General features: G+C 41.3%; 1 protein-coding gene across 1 annotated transcript in view; it reads left to right on the forward strand.

Moving 5' to 3' along the window:
* Positions 1–17178, forward strand: part of DOCK2 (dedicator of cytokinesis 2) — a 1209209-nt gene that overhangs the window by 813799 nt on the left and 378232 nt on the right. The window contains exons 40-41 of the mRNA XM_069763868.1: positions 3374–3478; positions 10069–10210. Coding sequence (XP_069619969.1) covers positions 3374–3478; positions 10069–10210 — 247 coding nt within the window. The remainder of the gene's footprint in view (positions 1–3373; positions 3479–10068; positions 10211–17178) is intronic.

The raw sequence follows: 17178 nt of genomic DNA on the forward strand, positions 1-17178 counted from the left end.
AGAGAATATACAGCAGTGTTAGCAAGCCCTGATTGTTTACTTATTTAGGACAGCACCCAAGTGAGAGAAAAAAAGAAAAGAGAAGTGCCTCAAAGGGCTCTTTAGTTCTGCCTTAGGCATTTTCTTTAGCCCATTTTCCAATCAGAAATTTTGTGTGGTCTCAGAGCAATTGAAAATTACTGTTTGGGTTCACTCATCTCTAATGACAAGTTAAAGTTTGGCATCCGTACAGAAGGCCTACTGTTCGGGCAAGGACACCGAACACGGACTTCACCAGGAAGTACGTGTTACCTGATGTTTGGTGGTCCAAACCCAAACTGTGTTTGTCGCACTGTCATGTGCATGAAATCGCAGCAAACTCTGCTTCTGATCATTACTGCCGGTCAGAGCTTCAGTTCCACTTTACAGCCCCGTATTTGTGACTGGGAGTAAACTATTCCCATCAGCCTACGCCTGCTGCTAATAACAGTGAGAGCAGGTGGTGGCTGATAGGAGTATTCATCAGCCAGTGCCTGAGTTCTAAATAAATAATTTAAAAAAAAGCTTGCTTACGCTGACAGCTGAGAGTTGCAGCTAACAGCTGTGAGTTTTGCTTGGCTGTTTTTTTTAAAATCAAGAATAGAGGCGTCCCCATGCTGTTTTCTTAATTATGAAAATAAATAATTTAAAATAACAGCATGAAGTTTCCCCATTTTGACAACTAGCCAAGCTAAAGCTGACAGCTGGGAGCTGGTATTCTCAAGCAGGTAGGGGACCATGGATATTGGCCCCCAGCCTAAAAATAGCAGCCCGCAGCAGCCCAGAAAAGACACATCTATTAGATGCGCCAATTCTAGTGCATTTCCCGCCTCTTCCTACTAGCCCTGTAGCGGTGGCAAGTGGGGCTCATATTTGTGGGGTTGTTGTCACCTTTGTATTGTCTGGTGACATCAAGTCCACGACTTAGTAATAGAGAGACGTCTTTAAGACACCTATCCATTACTAATCCTATAGTTACAGTTATATGAAAGAGTTTGGGCACCCCTATTAATCTTAAGCTTAATGTTTTATAAAAATTGTTTTTTGCAACAGCTATTTCAGTTTCATATATCTAATAACTGTTGGACACAGTAATGTTTCTGCCTTGAAATGAGGTTTATTGTACTAACAGAAAATGAGCAATCTGCATTCAAACAAAACTTGACAGCTGCATAAGTATGGGCACCCTTATCATTTTCTTGTTTTAAATACTCCTACCTACTTTTTACTGACTTACTAAAGCACTTTTTTTTGTTTTCTAACTTCATTGAGCTTTGAACTTCATAGCCAGGTGTATGCAATCATGAGAAAAGCTACTTAAAGTGGCCACTTGCAAGTTGTTCTCCTGTTTGAATCTCCTCTGAAGAGCGGCATCATGGGCTCCTCAAAACAACTGTCTAATGATCTGAAAACAAAGATTATTCAACATAATTGTTCAGGGGAAGGATACAAAAAGCTGTCTCAGAGATTTAACCTGTCAATTTCCACTGTGAGGAATATAGTAAGGAAATGGAAGAACACAGGTACAGTTCTTGTTAAGGCCAGAAGTGGCAGGCCAAGAAAAACATCAGAAAGGCAGAGAAGAAGAATGGTGAGATCAGTCAAGGACAATCCTCAGACCACCTCCAGAGAGCTGCAGCATCAACTTGCTACAGATGGTGTCACTGTGCATCGGTCAGCTATACAACGCACTTTGCACAAGGAGAAGCTGTATGGGAGAGTGATGCGAAAGAAGCCGTTTCTGCAAGCATGCCACAAACAGAGTCGGCTGAGGTGTGCAAAAGCACATTTGGAGAAGCCAATTTCTTTTTGGAAGAAGGGCCTGTGGACTGATGAAACCAAGATTGAGTTGTTTGGTCATACAAAAAGGCGTTATGCATGGCGGCCAAAAAACACAGCATTCCAAGAAAAACACTTGCTACCCACAGTAAAATTAGGTGGAGGTTCCATCATGCTTTGGGGCTGTGTGGCCAATGCCGGCATCGGGAATCTTGTTAAAGTTGAGGGACGCAAATTATCAGCAGATTCTTGACAATAATGTTCATGAATCAGTGACAAAGTGGAAGTTACGCAGGGGATGGATCTTTCAGCAAGACAATGATCCAAAATACCGCTCCAAATCTACTCAGGCATTCATGCAGAGGAACAATTACACTGTTCTGGAATGGCCATCCCAGTCCCCAGACCTGAATATCATTGAACATCTGTGGGATCATTTGAAGAGGGCTATCCATGCTCGGCGACCATCAAATTTAACTGAACTGAAATTGTTTTGTAAAGAGGAATGGTCAAAAATACCTTCATCCAGGATCCAGGAACTAATTAAAAGCTTCAGGAAGCGAATAGAGGCTGTTATTTTTGCAAAAGGAGGATTTACTAAATATTAATGTAACTTTTCTGGTGGGGTGCACATACTTATGCACCTGTCAAACTTTGTTTGAATGCAGATTGCACATTTTCTGTTAGTACAATAAACCTCATTTCAAGGCAGAAACATTACTGTGTCCAACAGTTATTAGATATATGAAACTGAAATAGCTGTTGCAAAAAAAATTATTTTTATAAAACATTAAGCTTAAGATTAATAGGGGTGCCCAAACTTTTTCATATAACTGTACATGGTAAGTAAAGACACAGCCCCAATACAGTCCTTTATTTAAAATAAAAACAAACCATACATTTATTTTTTTATTTAAAAATAACAAAAACAGTTATACTCACTTAACGCCCATTCTATTGAATCCCTTATCACCTGTAATAAAACAACAGTAAAATATATACTGTATATATCCCTCACCAGTCCGATGTTCTCTCCCATGCTGTAATCCATGTCTGGGGATAAACAGTTTTCAACCTGGATGGTGCCAAGATGCTACTAAATAAGTTATTTATTTCAAATTCAATTGAAAAATGTAGATCATAATAGTTCTGATATGTGCTCAAAGTTCTGGGTATATATAAACTATGGCTATAAAAGATTTTCAAACATGTGCAGTACAAATTAGTAAAAATATAGTTTGCACTGTTCAGCCTTTAAAAAGCACAGTCAGATGAAAAAAAAAAGTAGTTTTTTTCAGATTCTCCATGAATTTACAGATCTTTAAGCAACCCTACAAGCATACCAGGTGAAATACATTCCTCCATAAAAAATGAAAATAACTTTCTTGTAATACATATCCTACAACTTTTACTCAGTATTTAAAAACAACTATTCATTTTAAAAACAGTATGACTGAATATCATGCATCTTCCTTTTTTTCTAACCATTTACTGTTTCACTGCTTTCTCACAAACAAATATTCCAAACTACTGCAATGAGTTTTAAATTTTAATTTTTATTTGTTTTTTATTTTAGACACAGCAAGCAAACTTTTATGAAAACATAATGAAAATTCTTCGTCCAAAGCCTGATTACTTTGCAGTTGGATACTATGGGCAAGGATTCCCAACATTCCTCCGGGTAAATGTATTAGATTTGCAATAGCAAATTTTATGGCTGTCAATACTGCTGTCAAATGAACATACAGATGTAGATGTTTACAAGTTTTTTTACATACTAACAAAATATATAACATCTAGCAAATTAAAGGGAATCTATAAGTAGAATCAACCCACAGATGTCCGTCCATAAAATAAATTTTATATGTAGTAATGAAAACATTACACAGGGAGAAAGTATTGAATACAATTAGTGAAATTTATTTAATACTTCGTACAAATGCCTTTGATGACAGCAGCTTCAAGACATCTCCTGTGTGGAGAAACTAGTCTCATGCATTGCTCAGGTGTGATTTTGACCCATTCTTCCACACAAACACTCTTCATATCCTGAAGGTTCCATGGGCTCCATTTATGAACTCTGAGCTTTAGTTCCTTCCATAAATTTTCTATTAACTTCAGGTCACGTGATTGGCTGGACAATTCTAGCAGCTTTATTTTCTTTCCCTGAAACCAATTAGAGTTTCTGCCACAATCTTGCCACACAATTATGTTCCCACCTCCAAACTTTACTGTTGGTATAGTGTTTTAGCATAGTGTATATTATGAAATCCAAAGAGTTTAATTTTGTCTCATCTGACCAGACTACATTCTTCTAGTATTTTACAGACTTGTCTAAATGTTGTTCAGCAAACTTTAAACGCCTTTGAATATGCTTTTAATTCAGCACTAGAACCTTGCTTGGTGAGCGTCCATACAGGCCATGGAGGTTGAGTGCATTACTTATAGTTTTCTTTGATATAATTGTACCTGTTAATTCCGGGTCTTTCTGTAGCTCTTCACAGGCAGTCCTCTTGGACAACTCCCCTGATAATTTGTTTCACTCCTCTGTCTGAAATCTTGCAGAGAATCTGGCCATAACCAGGTTTTGGTGAAATTATGTTCTTTCCACTTCCAGATTATGGCCCCAACAATGCTCACTGGGACCTTCAGTAGTTTACAAATTCTTCTGTAACTAATGCTAGCAGTATGTTTTGCAACAAAAAGGATATGAAGACTTTGAGGCAGCTGATTGGTTTTACCCATCTTGAGATGTTTCTTGTGGCGCACCTTGGTAATGCAACACCTTTTTATAGGCCATCAGTTGAACCAGCTGATGTTATTGTTCACCCAGTGTCAGGATTGCTTTTTATTTGCTGGTAGATTTCAGCTATTGTCATGACTGTTCATGGCTTTTGCAACCTCTCTTCTTTCATGTGTTGAATACTTTTTCCCAGTGTCATTTCTCATTATTATACATAATTTATGGACATTTATGGTTTGAATTCTTTGCCCGTGTAGATTAGATAGGTTGTTACTGACATCTGGTGAGAATTTCAAGTGAAGAGAACCTTTAGAAATATATTTACTTATAAAATTGGTGATGTGTGCAATACGTTTTTCACCTGCTGTATCTATACACATAGAATACTGCACAAAAGTTTTAGGCACGTGTGTGAAAAATGGGGTGCTGTTTGGGTTCATGTCTGGGGACTGTGGGGGCCCAAACATTTGTGGATAGAGTTGAAGAAAAAACTGTATACTTACCCAAGTGTGTTGACCAGTATGCACCAAATTTTGGAACGTGTAGAAGAGGCCTGAGATCAGATTTCGGTTGAGACTCTTCCTGAATCCTTCTGGGCATTCTTTTTACCAGTGTTAAAAGCCATAGGTAGATTTACAAAATGGTGACTAAATAATTAAAATTAAAATTTAGATTTTTAGGAGCTAAACAGTAACAATGCAGTGACACGACAGGAATCTGCATAACTAATCATATGCTATATATTTCAAAGTAAAATTTATGTATGAGATGGCAAGATGATTGTCTATAAAATGATGGCAGTCTCAAATTCGAAGCTGTAGTGGATGGTGATATATGGAGCCTGAAAGTTAAAAGTTGAAAACACTGTTATCCTTTTGCTCATCAGTGTATACCATTATGCATCTATCTGATATTATTCGGGGCTGATCGGTAAGCCGTACAGCAATGCAGTTTAATGCATGACATTAGTCCTGGGCCCACAATGCCGAAAATGTCTCCCATAACTATAGGACCTATGCCTGTCACAATATCCCCAATATTCCTTAAGAGGATACTGGAGCCAGGGAGTCTTACTGTAATTTTCTAGTGTGTCTTTTGGAGAACTTGTTTACCCAGGCGCTAAATTTGTGTCCTTTCTGACTCTTCTGCAAACTGTGAATGGACTTCATGTCTGCTTCAATTACCTTTTCACGGCAGGAAGTCCTACCTGAACAGGGGGTCAGTGTTCTTAGCGTGCTAGCTCTTATGTTCTTCAATCCATGATGAAGCCATGTGTAACAATTATAGTGGAACACTCAGGAATCTCTTGGCTTGAGACAAATAAGCAGCAGAACCAAGTACAGTGATAAGTCTGTATTATTCAAAAAAACAAACACTGGTGCAATGCGTGAACAAGTTCAAAACACAGCAAATAAGGTGAAAACAGGATAAGTTCCTTGCAGCTCTGCTGCAGGCAAAGTTAATATTTAAATGCATAAATGTGGGTGGAGTACGTGCACAACAGTTCTAGTGAACGGCAAACAGGGTTCTTCTTAGGAATAGTTCATTAGCAGCTCTGCTGCAGGCAAAGTCTTATGGGCATAGCACTTTCTGGGGAAATGCAGATCATAAGACACAGTTCAAACCAGGGCTGGCAGTACTAGCAAAGAGTCCAGAAGCAGTGCAGAGCTTCAAGTCCAGAAACAGTCAAATAAACAAGCAAATAAACAAACAAGATTAGCTGTAGCAGGATTAGCTTACATGTCCCAGCAGACAGGAGAAGAATGCAGAGTAAAGGCCCCTTCACATTTAGCGACGCTGCAGCGATACCGACAACGATCCGAATCGCTGCAGCGTCGCTGTTTGGTCGCTGGAGAGCTGTCAGGGCCGCGCTTAGTAACCCGATGTTTACCCTGGTTACCAGCGTAAAAGTAAAAAAAAAACAAACAGTACATACTTATCTACAGCCGTCTGTCCTCCAGCGCTGCGCTCTGCTTCTCTGCTCTCCTCCTGTACTGTCTGTGAGCCGGAAAGCAGAGCGGTGACGTCACCGCTCTGCTTTCCGGCTCACAGCCAGTACAGGAGGAGTGCAGAGCGCAGCGCTGGAGGACAGACAGCTGTAGGTAAGTATGTACTGTTTTTTTTTTTTTACTTTTAGCATGGTAACCAGGGTAAACATCGGGTTACTAAGCGCGGCCCTGCGCTTAGTTACCCGATGTTTACCCTGGTTACCAGTGAAGACATCGCTGGATCGGTGTCACACACGCCGATCCAGCGATGTCTCCAGGGAGTCCAGCGACGAAATAAAGTTCTGGACTTTCTTCAGCGACCAACGATCTCCCAGCAGGGGCCTGATCGTTGGTCGCTGTCACACATAATGATTTAATTAACGATATCGTTGCTACGTCACAAAAAGCAACGATATCGTTAACAATATCGTTATGTGTGAAGGTACCTTAAGGGTACAGTCACACAGTGCAATTTTCATCACTACAACGGTACGATCCGTGACGCTCCAGCATCGTAACAATATCGCTCCAGCGTCGTAGACTGCTGTCACACTTTGCAATCTACGACGCTGGAGCTATATTTTCATGACGTATGTGCGATGTAGACGCCGTTGGTTACTATGCGCTCATCGTATACGATATATGTTACACCATGCGATCATGCCGCCACAGCGGGACACTAGACGACGAAAGAAAGTTTCAAACGATCTGCTACGACTTACGATCCTCAGCGGGGTCCCTGATCGCAGGAGCGTGTCAGACACTGCGATATCGTAACTATATCGCTCGAACGTCACGAATCGTGCCGTCGTAGCGATCAAAATTGCACTGTGTGACGGTACCCTAATGCAGGAGAACCTCTGAGAGCTGAGAAGGTTTGCTGAATAGGCGGAGCCGGAGTATCTGAAGAGGGGAAGTCTCTTGCAGGACAAACCAGGGATTCAGGCACAATACACAAGCAAGGAGTATGAAGCCAGGCTTTTAAAGACAGGGAAGTCAGATCACATGAGCAGATTTGAGGCAGCAGATGCCATCTTGGAAAATGGCAATAAAGCACCACAGATGAACAAGGAATCCAGAGTCCTTACACCATGTTTGAATCCTCAATATAAAGATTACACGTCCCCTCTCAAGAGATGACTTTACACATTTTACCATTACATATATGACAATAAAGATTAATAAATACTTTACAAATTACTCATATAAATTTTAAAGGGAACCTCTCATCTGATTAATCCTACCCAAACCCATGGGCAGCATGTTTTAGACCATGGCTAAAAAACTCTAGCCAGGTATATTTTTTTCTAATATGTAAGTGAAAACACCGTGTGCACAGTCACTATATGGTACATAGACTAGGTTCCCAGACCATCAATACAAATAAAAAGAAGTCTAGCACTCATCTTCAGCAAATGTGGAATAGATTTATTTGTAGCACTTGAAACGTTTCAGTCCAAAGGGACTTTCATCATTCACGTGCTAGTGATAGCCAGTAGGGCTGTATTCATGGGAAAAGAAAAAGAGGCATGACCTCCAGACACGGAATCCACCGCAAGTCTGTCTGGAGGTCGTGCCTCTTTTTCTCCTGTTACCATCATCCTCAGACTGCAGGTGTTTTACTTTATAGGTGGTCATCGCCCCACCATATTAGCACTCTGCCTAAGTTATATTACTCCTATCCTTTGTGCCCTATAGAGTGGCGGCGTCTTTGTACATTGATTGGGTACTGTTTCTTTTCCCATGAACACAGCCCTACTGGCTATCACTAGCACGTGACTGATGAAAGTCCCTTTGGACTGAAACGTTTCAAGTGCTACAAATAAATTTATTCCACGTTTGCTGAAGATGAGTGCTAGACTTCTTTTTTATTTGTATTTTTTTCTAATAGGCATTAAAGAGAAAATAAACTTTAGAGTTTAGGCCAGGGACCAGCGTATGAGACTAGACTAGGCCTATCCCTGGTATGTACACGGGGAAAGTCCTTTAACATTTTTTTTCTCTGAAATACCAGGGCGTTTTAGGGAAAAATATACCCGGTTTCAATTGTATATGCTATAAGACATTTTTCAACAGGACAATCCCAGAGCGGCTGTGGTTGGTGCTATTAGCCGTTTTTCAATAGAACGACAGACTGTATGTTGTGTGTGCTAATGTGAGCAGCCTGCATGGCTTAAATGTGCTACCATTGCCTGCATTGTCTTCAGACTTGTCTCTTTTTGGACACATCTGGGACTTTATTGATCAGCTATTGCAAATAGAACTGCCAAAAGTGGATCTTGGTTAATTGCATGCCCAAATGAATTCAGTGAGTAAAAACATTTCACAGGCAACCATTAATAAACCTTTTGACAGCATGCCAAGGCGTTTAGGAGCTTGTCTTTCTGTGGATACTAGATACCGAATAAAGTGAAATGTATTAAACATGTTATTTCCATGTTTTCATCATTTACATATTGTGGAGAAACGAGGGTCAGTGGATGCTCTTGTCCGACTGGCCTGGCGGTCTTTAGAAAGACTATACACTGGCCAAAACTCATCCTACGGAAAGCCCACACTTCTTCCCTGTGGGCAAAATACTACTGAGACAACACAGGGAGAGGATAACACACTGGGGTAATACTTATTGGAGCACCAAGAGTGACCAACACATGTACAATCCCAGGAAGTACACAAGATGGTGCAAATGAACCTTCTGCTGGATCACCAGGGATAAGAACTTCTGCAACTTTAGTTCATCCAGGGCCAACTACCGCAACCAGTAGCACACTGCTTTTGCCGGGCACTCACAAAGAGGAGATAGCAGCAAGCTTAGGAAGCTGACCAAGTACTGTGAGGTGTGTCATCAGATGACCTGATTGTCCAAATCTGGGTTCTCCAAACATCGTTGTGATTTCAGTGATAGGAAGTGGAGCAGATCTGTGTTCCACCAGTTGGAGCCATGGTTCCTCGGCTGATGTCCTGAAGAGTCTCACTGGAGAGGGAGACAGGCCCCTTTTATACCATCATCCCTCATTCAGGGCATTCTCACACAGGATTGGGGGGATGGTGGGAGGAGATAATTCCTATTGTTCAATGAACCTGCATCTTTGTCATCTAATATGTGTAAACTAGAAAACCGTAAGAGCTTATACCATATGTATTCCACAAATTAACAAAAATTTGTCCCCCAAAGTTTGTAGACTAATAAACTGCAAGTGGCTGATACAATACATAATAAGCAGGCATTCCTCAGATTTACATACAACAAGAGTCAACTTACAGGCTCATATGAACAATGGCTAATGTCCCTGGTGCTACTGAACAATATGTCTGGCATAATTAAGACTTATCGCTGTGTCATCACACATATCGTTACATCTATATTGATTTCCATAATTATATGACTTGTCCTTCTTAATGTCGCAATTTCAATTTTGAGGAGTGTATTTCCAACATGGACAATGCTAATTAGGTTTTTTTTAAATTTTGTTTAATGAAATACTTATAATGTAATAAAACTTATAATGTAATAAAACCTATGTTTAAATATATTTGCAGAACAAGGTCTTCATTTATCGAGGAAAAGAATATGAGCGCAGAGAAGATTTTTTGTCACAGTTGATGAGTCAATTTCCTCTTTCAGAAAAGCTGAACACTACCTCATACCCTGGAGAAGATATCAAAAACTCCCCTGGACAGTGTATCCTTTTCTGATAATATAATGGCCATAAACTCGTGTAGCAGTCTCTTTTTTTATCGTCTTAAAGTACTTATTGCATTCACTTGCACTGGTTTCTATTACATAAATGATTGGGCATGGGAGATTTCAATTTGAAGCCAGTTATATGGCTACACTGTACAGCTGTACTATATTTAAAAGTTGGCACAAGCTTAGAAACAACTGGACATATATTATCTGTGTCTGAATACTCTTGCCAAAAGAAGTTTGTGAAGTGCTAGGATAATGAGTGCATGCCTAACAGTCTGCATTACAGTGGGATCTAGCACTGTGAAACACAGTGGGAAGATAGAAGGTGGCTTACGTGCAGTGACTGTTTCAGGAGCAGGATGGTATGGAGTTAGGAACAGAAACAGCAGTCCCAGGAGGACCACAGGAAAACACTGGCCCACTGGAAAACCAGAGGATTCTCCGGTGAGCCCAGGCACTGAAATCGTCTGACATACAGGGCCGGCAGCTGCCTAGGGCCCCTGCTGCCTCAGTGGCCCCCAGCCAGTGATGCATTGCTAATAGCTGCACATTATGCAGCTGCTATGGGGCCCGTGAATGCTAAGGGGCCCGGAGTCAGGTGGGCCTGCCTGGCACCAGTGGATCAGCAACGATGGAGCAGCGGGTGACAGGAGGTCGTAGCCAGCTGCTGCGGCTAAAGCCTGTGCCTGCTGGTAAAGAGAAATGAATATTCATTGCTCCCCACACCCCCCGTGGGAAATGGCGCAATATTTTTTTTAAACAAAATTTGGAATTTTTTTATCAACACTTAGATAAAAAAGAAACTAGATATGTCTGGAGTCTATGTACTCGTAATGACCTGGAGAATGATAATGGCAGGTCAATTTGAGCATTTCGTAAACCTAGTAAAAAAGCAAAACAAAAAATAACTCTGGGATTGCACTTTTTTAGCAATTTCACGGCACTTTGACTTCTTTCCCCTTTTCCAGGACACAATATGATAAAACCAATGGTGTCGTTCAAAAGTACAACTCATCCCGCAAAAAATAAAAAAGCTGTGGCTCTGGGAAGAAAAGTAGCAAAAAACGAAAACTCTAACCCCTTCATGACCAGAGGTATTTTTGGTTTTAAGGTAACCTGTCAGCAGAATAACTTACAGACCATTTCAGGTCGGCGCAGTTACATTGATTAAAATGATACCTTGGTTGATGAAATCCGTCTTGTGGTTGTTTATTCTTTATTTTCAGTTAATGATATGCTCGTGCACCCGGACGGCATGTGAGGGCTTCATGTGATGCTCTGATTAGGTATTCATAATGCAGACATCTTGAATTTTTTTTTCCTTCTCTAGCAAGATGACGATGGAGCCTGCGCAATAGCAGCTATCGGACCACCTTGATACACACCGATAGCTGCTATTGCACAGGTGGGCACATTTTAAAATTGATTTATTTTTGTACTCTTCAGGATAACCTCAACCACATTTTTTTTACAAAACACTAAACATGCGATTATGCTGCAGTTCAGGAGCCACGGCCGCCACCTGCCTGCAGAAGGTTTTTTTTTTTTGCAGTATGTACAGAGATTCATTATGTAAACTAGGGGGCAGGTCAGTGAGGGATCAGTAATCAGTCAGCAGTCTGCATAACGAATACCTAATTAGAGCACCACATGAAAACCCCCCACAGGCCGCCCCTGAGCACGAGCATTTCATTAATCTTTATTTTCAGTTTTTAGTTAAACAACAACTAAAAGACGGATTTCCTCAGCCAAGTTATTTTAATCAGCATAATGGTGCCAACCTGACACTGTCTGTAGGTTTCTGTGCACAATCCTGCTGACAGGTTCCCTTTAACTAAGTATGTGACTTATGAAATCAAGTGCTTGCACTAGATATTTTGAGAGGCTCCATCGCAAAAGGGGTGAATACATATACATGTGCCAATTTTTAGTTATTTGATCTCATAAATTTTATTTATGCCTATATTTTTCTCACTTCACCAATTTAGACTATTTAGTGCTGATGCATCGCACACAAATCAGATTACAAAAGTATTTAAACATTGGTTGTAATGTAGCAAAATAGGTAAAAAGCCAAGAGGGTGAATACTTTAGCAGTCCAATATATTTGATAATTTTATTACAGCTACTACATTTTGGATAGAATCTTGGATGAGGGAATACCCCTTTAACTCCTCGGACCGCACATAGAGAGCACACAAACCCATTATAGCCAATGTAGCAGTGAACAGGGACAATTTTCCACAAAGATTAATGCACTAATTTGCATGCATTTAACAAGAGAGTAATCAGATCAAACAGCAGGTAGCTCCTTAACTCATCTGCTATGTGGGTGAGCATATAGAGCTGCTCATGTAACTACAGTAGTTTGTGGACTTGACTGGCTCAAGTTTTAGTACTGCTGTCTGATCTCGACCTAAGGCATGCACAAACATGCTTGCAAAGACCTACACCACCAGAAAGAATGCCAATCAGATTCCAAAGTGTCTCCATCTTTCTGATTATAGGTGCAGCGGGAATTCCATCTGACTCACATTTTGGATGGATTTAGACACAAACCCATTGTAAGTGTTCAATACAGAGTACAGGTTAAATGTGAACCAAGCCATTGCAGGGTCCATGCTATTTGGAAACAGAGGCAGATAAATAAATGATATCATTGGCGAGCTGCTAGAAGCCAAGTTAAACTCCTCATACACGATAAACAAAGCTTTCTTGTGAACTGTTTAGGTCCCAATAGCTGGACTGAAACCCTGATGGGTTTGTTGGTCCATAATAATGCATTCGGATGGATTGGGTCTAACCATAACTTTTCTATTTCCGTCCATTTGCTAAAAGCCCACAAAGAGAGGATCATTCGCAAAAGAGCGGCCCAGTAGTACCCAATAGGGTTGAGCGAAACGGGTCGTTCTTTTTCAAAAGTCGCCGACTTTTGGCAAAGTCGGGTTTCATGAAACCTGACCCGACCCCTGTGCGTGGTCGGCCATGCGGTACACGACTTTCACGCCAAAGTTGCGTTTCAATGACGCGAAAAGCGCCATTTTTCAGCCAATGAAGGTGAACGCAGAGTGTGGGCAGCGTGATGACATAGGTCCTGGTCCCCACCATCTTAGAGAAGGGCATTGCAGTGATTGGCTTGCTGTCTGCGGCGTCACAGGGGCTATAAAGGGGCGTTCCCGCCGACCGCCATCTTACTGCTGCTGATCTGAGCTTAGGGAGAGGTTGCTGCCGCTTTGTCAGAAGCAGGGATAGCGTTAGGCAGGGTCCATTAACCACCAAACCGCTTGTGCTGTAGCGATTTCCACTGTCCAACACTACCTTCGGTGTGCAGGGACAGTGGAAGCTACATTTTTTTTTTTCTCAGCGCTGGGCTGCCCTAGAAGGCTCCCTGATAGCTGCATTGCTGTGTGTACGCCGCTGTGCAAACCAACTGCTTTTTTCAAAGCACAAATCCTCTTGTTCCTTCCTTTCTGCACAGCTATCTTGTTTGTTTGTCCACACTTTTTATTTAATTTGTGCATCAGTCCTCTCCTTATTGCTGCCTGCCATACCTGGCTGAGATTACTGCAGGGAGATAGTAATTGTAGGACAGTCCCTGTTTTTTTTTTTTTTTGTGGGAGATTAAGATTGGCATTTCTGCTAGAGTGCCATCCCTGTGTGTGCCATCTCTCACTCAGTGGGCCATAGAAAGCCTATTTATTTTTTTCCTTGATTTGGGTTCTAAAATCTACCTGAAAAAATCACTACATCAATCAGTGGGAGAAAAATATTGGCCTCAGGGCTTGTGTGCCACTCCTGACTCCTGTGTGTGCCATCTCTCACTCAGTGGGCCATAGAAAGCCTATTTATTTTTTTCCTTGATTTGGGTTCTAAAATCTACCTGAAAAAATCACTACATCAATCAGTGGGAGAAAAATATTGGCCTCTGGGCTTGTGTGCCACTCCTGACTCCTGTGTGTGCCATCTCTCACTCAGTGGGCCATAGAAAGCCTATTTATTTTTTTCCTTGATTTGGGTTCTAAAATCTACCTGAAAAATTCACTACATCAATCAGTGGGAGAAAAATATTGGCCTCAGGGCTTGTGTGCCACTCCTGACTCCTGTGTGTGCCATCTCTCACTCAGTGGGCCATAGAAAGCCTATTTATTTTTTTGCTTGATTTGGGTTCTAAATCCTACCTGAAAAAATCAATAAATCAATCAGTGGGAGAAAAATATTGGCCTCTGGGCTTGTGTGCCACTCCTGACTCCTGTGTGTGCCATCTCTCACTCAGTGGGCCATAGAAAGCCTATTTATTTTTTTGCTTGATTTGGGTTCTAAATCCTACCTGAAAAAATCACTACATCAATCAGTGGGAGAAAAATATTGGCCTCTGGGCTTATGTGCCACTCCTGACTCCTGTGTGTGCCATCTCTCACTCAGTTGGCCATAGAAAGCCTATTTTTTTTTTTTTATTTGGTTTCTAAATTGTCCCTGAAACAATCATTTTATTTTATTTGGTTTCTAAATTCTTCCTGAAAAAATCATTTTATTTTATTTTGTTTCTAAAGTCTCCCTGAAAAAAATAAATAAATAAAACAGTGGGAGATTAATATTGCCCTTTCTGCTTGTGTGCCAGTCTTGACTCCTGGGTGTGCCATCTCTCTCTCTCTCAAATTGTGGGCCATGGAAAGCCTATTTATTTTTTTGCTTGATTTGGGTTCCAAAATCTACCTGAAAAAATCAGTACATCAATCAGTGGGAGAAAAATATTGGCCTCTGGGCTTGTGTGCCACTCCTGACTCCTGTGTGTGCCATCTCTCTCTCTCTCTCTCTCAAATTGTGGGCCATAGAAAGCCTATTTATTTTTTTGCTTGATTTGGGTTCCAAAATCTACCTGAAAAAATCAGTACATCAATCTGTGGGTGAAAAATATTGGCCTCTGGGCTTGTGTGCCACTCCTGACTCCTGTGTGTGCCATCTCTCAGTCAGTGGGCCATAGAAAGCCTATTTATTTTTTTGCTTGATTTGGGTTCTAAATCCTACCTGAAAAAATCAATAAATCAATCAGTGGGAGAAAAATATTGGCCTCTGGGCTTGTGTGCCACTCCTGACTCCTGTGTGTGCCATCTCTCACTCAGTGGGCCATAGAAAGCCTATTTATTTTTTTGCTTGATTTTGGTTCTAAAATCTACCTGAAAAAATCACTACATCAATCAGTGGGAGAAAAATATTGGCCTCTGGGCTTGTGTGCCACTCCTGACTCCTGTGTGTGCCATCTCTCACTCAGTGGGCCATAGAAAGCCTATTTTTTTTTTTATTTGGTTTCTAAATTGTCCCTGAAAAAAATCATTTTATTTTATTTGGTTTCTAAATTCTTCCTGAAAAAATCATTTTATTTTATTTTGTTTCTAAAGTCTCCCTGAAAAAAATAAATAAATAAAACAGTGGGAGATTAATATTGCCCTTTCTGCTTGTGTGCCAGTCTTGACTCCTGGGTGTGCCATCTCTCTCTCTCTCTCAAATTGTGGGGCATAGAAAGCCTATTTATTTTTTTGCTTGATTTGGGTTCCAAAATCTACCTGAAAAAATCAGTACATCAATCAGTGGGAGAAAAATATTGGCCTCTGGGCTTGTGTGCCACTCCTGACTCCTGTGTGTGCCATCTCTCACTCAGTGGGCCATAGAAAGCCTATTTTTTTTTAATTTGGTTTCTAAATTCTCCCTGAAAAAATCATTTTATTTTATTTGGTTTCTAAATTCTTCCTGAAAAAATCATTTTATTTTATTTGGTTTCTAAAGTCTCCCTAAAAAAAAAAAAAAAAAAAAAAAATCAGTGGGAGATTAATATTAATATTTGTGCTTGAGTGACAGTCCTGCATGTGTGGCATCTCTGTGATTTGGTGCCACAGAAAACAGAGTGTGTAACATTGTGCCTGATTTTCCTTGTGGTCTCACCAACCTGTAAAGGGATATTGAAATCATACTGAAGTTATAGCTCACCGTGTAAGTTGTTTGACAGCAACAAATAAAGTTACTTTGGTTAAGTTTTTAAAACAATGAGGAAGTCTGGTGCAAGAGGTCGTGGCCGTGGGCGTTCATTGTCAGCTGGTAATGATGGTAGTGGTAGTGGAGCATCAGGTGGTCGTGGGAAAAAAAATATTCCAGCTAAGTCTGGAGCTGTGGAGCCAGGTTCGTCGTCTGGCTACACAAGGCCTCGAACGCTCTCTTTTCTGGGAGTAGGAAAACCGCTTTTAAAGCCGGAGCAGCAACAGCAAGTTTTGGCTTACATTGCAGACTCAGCCTCTAGTTCTTTTGCCTCCTCTTCTGAAACTGGTAAATGTAAAAGCAGTGCGTCGTTTGTGGATGTTCACGGTAAGGGACAAGTCGCTTCCTTGTCCTCTTCAGCAAAAACAACAACAAGAGAGAAGGATGCAGCAGGCGGCACAACGGGTTACTCCATGGAGCTCTTTACACATACCGTCCCTGGCTTAGAAAGTGAAACACTTAACAGGCCATGCCCATTACAAGTAGATTCTGACATGGAGTGCACTGATGCACAGCCACAGCCAGACTACTATGCTGGTCCTTTGACTCAGACCACAACATTGCCCTCTCAGGGTACTGATCCACAATCAGACCCTGATGAGACTATGTTGCCCCGTCACGAACGCTATACCACCGACCGACACGGTGACACAGACGAAGGTGCACACGAGCTAGAAGAGGAGGTAATAGATGACCCAGTTGTTGACCCCGATTGGCAGCCATTGGGGGAACAGGTTGCAGGCGGCAGTAGTTCAGAAGCGGAGGTGGAGGAGGGGCCGCAGCAGGCATCAACATCGCAACAGGTTCCATCTGCCAGGCCCGTATCTGGCCCAAAACGCGTGGCAAAGCCAAAACCTGTTGGAGGACAGCGTGGCCATCCGGTTAAAGCTCAGTCTGCAATGGCTGAAAAGGGATCCGAGGCTCGAAAGAGT

Source organism: Ranitomeya imitator, chromosome 4 (genome assembly GCF_032444005.1).
Source record: "Ranitomeya imitator isolate aRanImi1 chromosome 4, aRanImi1.pri, whole genome shotgun sequence".
NCBI classification, from domain to species: Eukaryota; Metazoa; Chordata; class Amphibia; order Anura; family Dendrobatidae; genus Ranitomeya; species Ranitomeya imitator.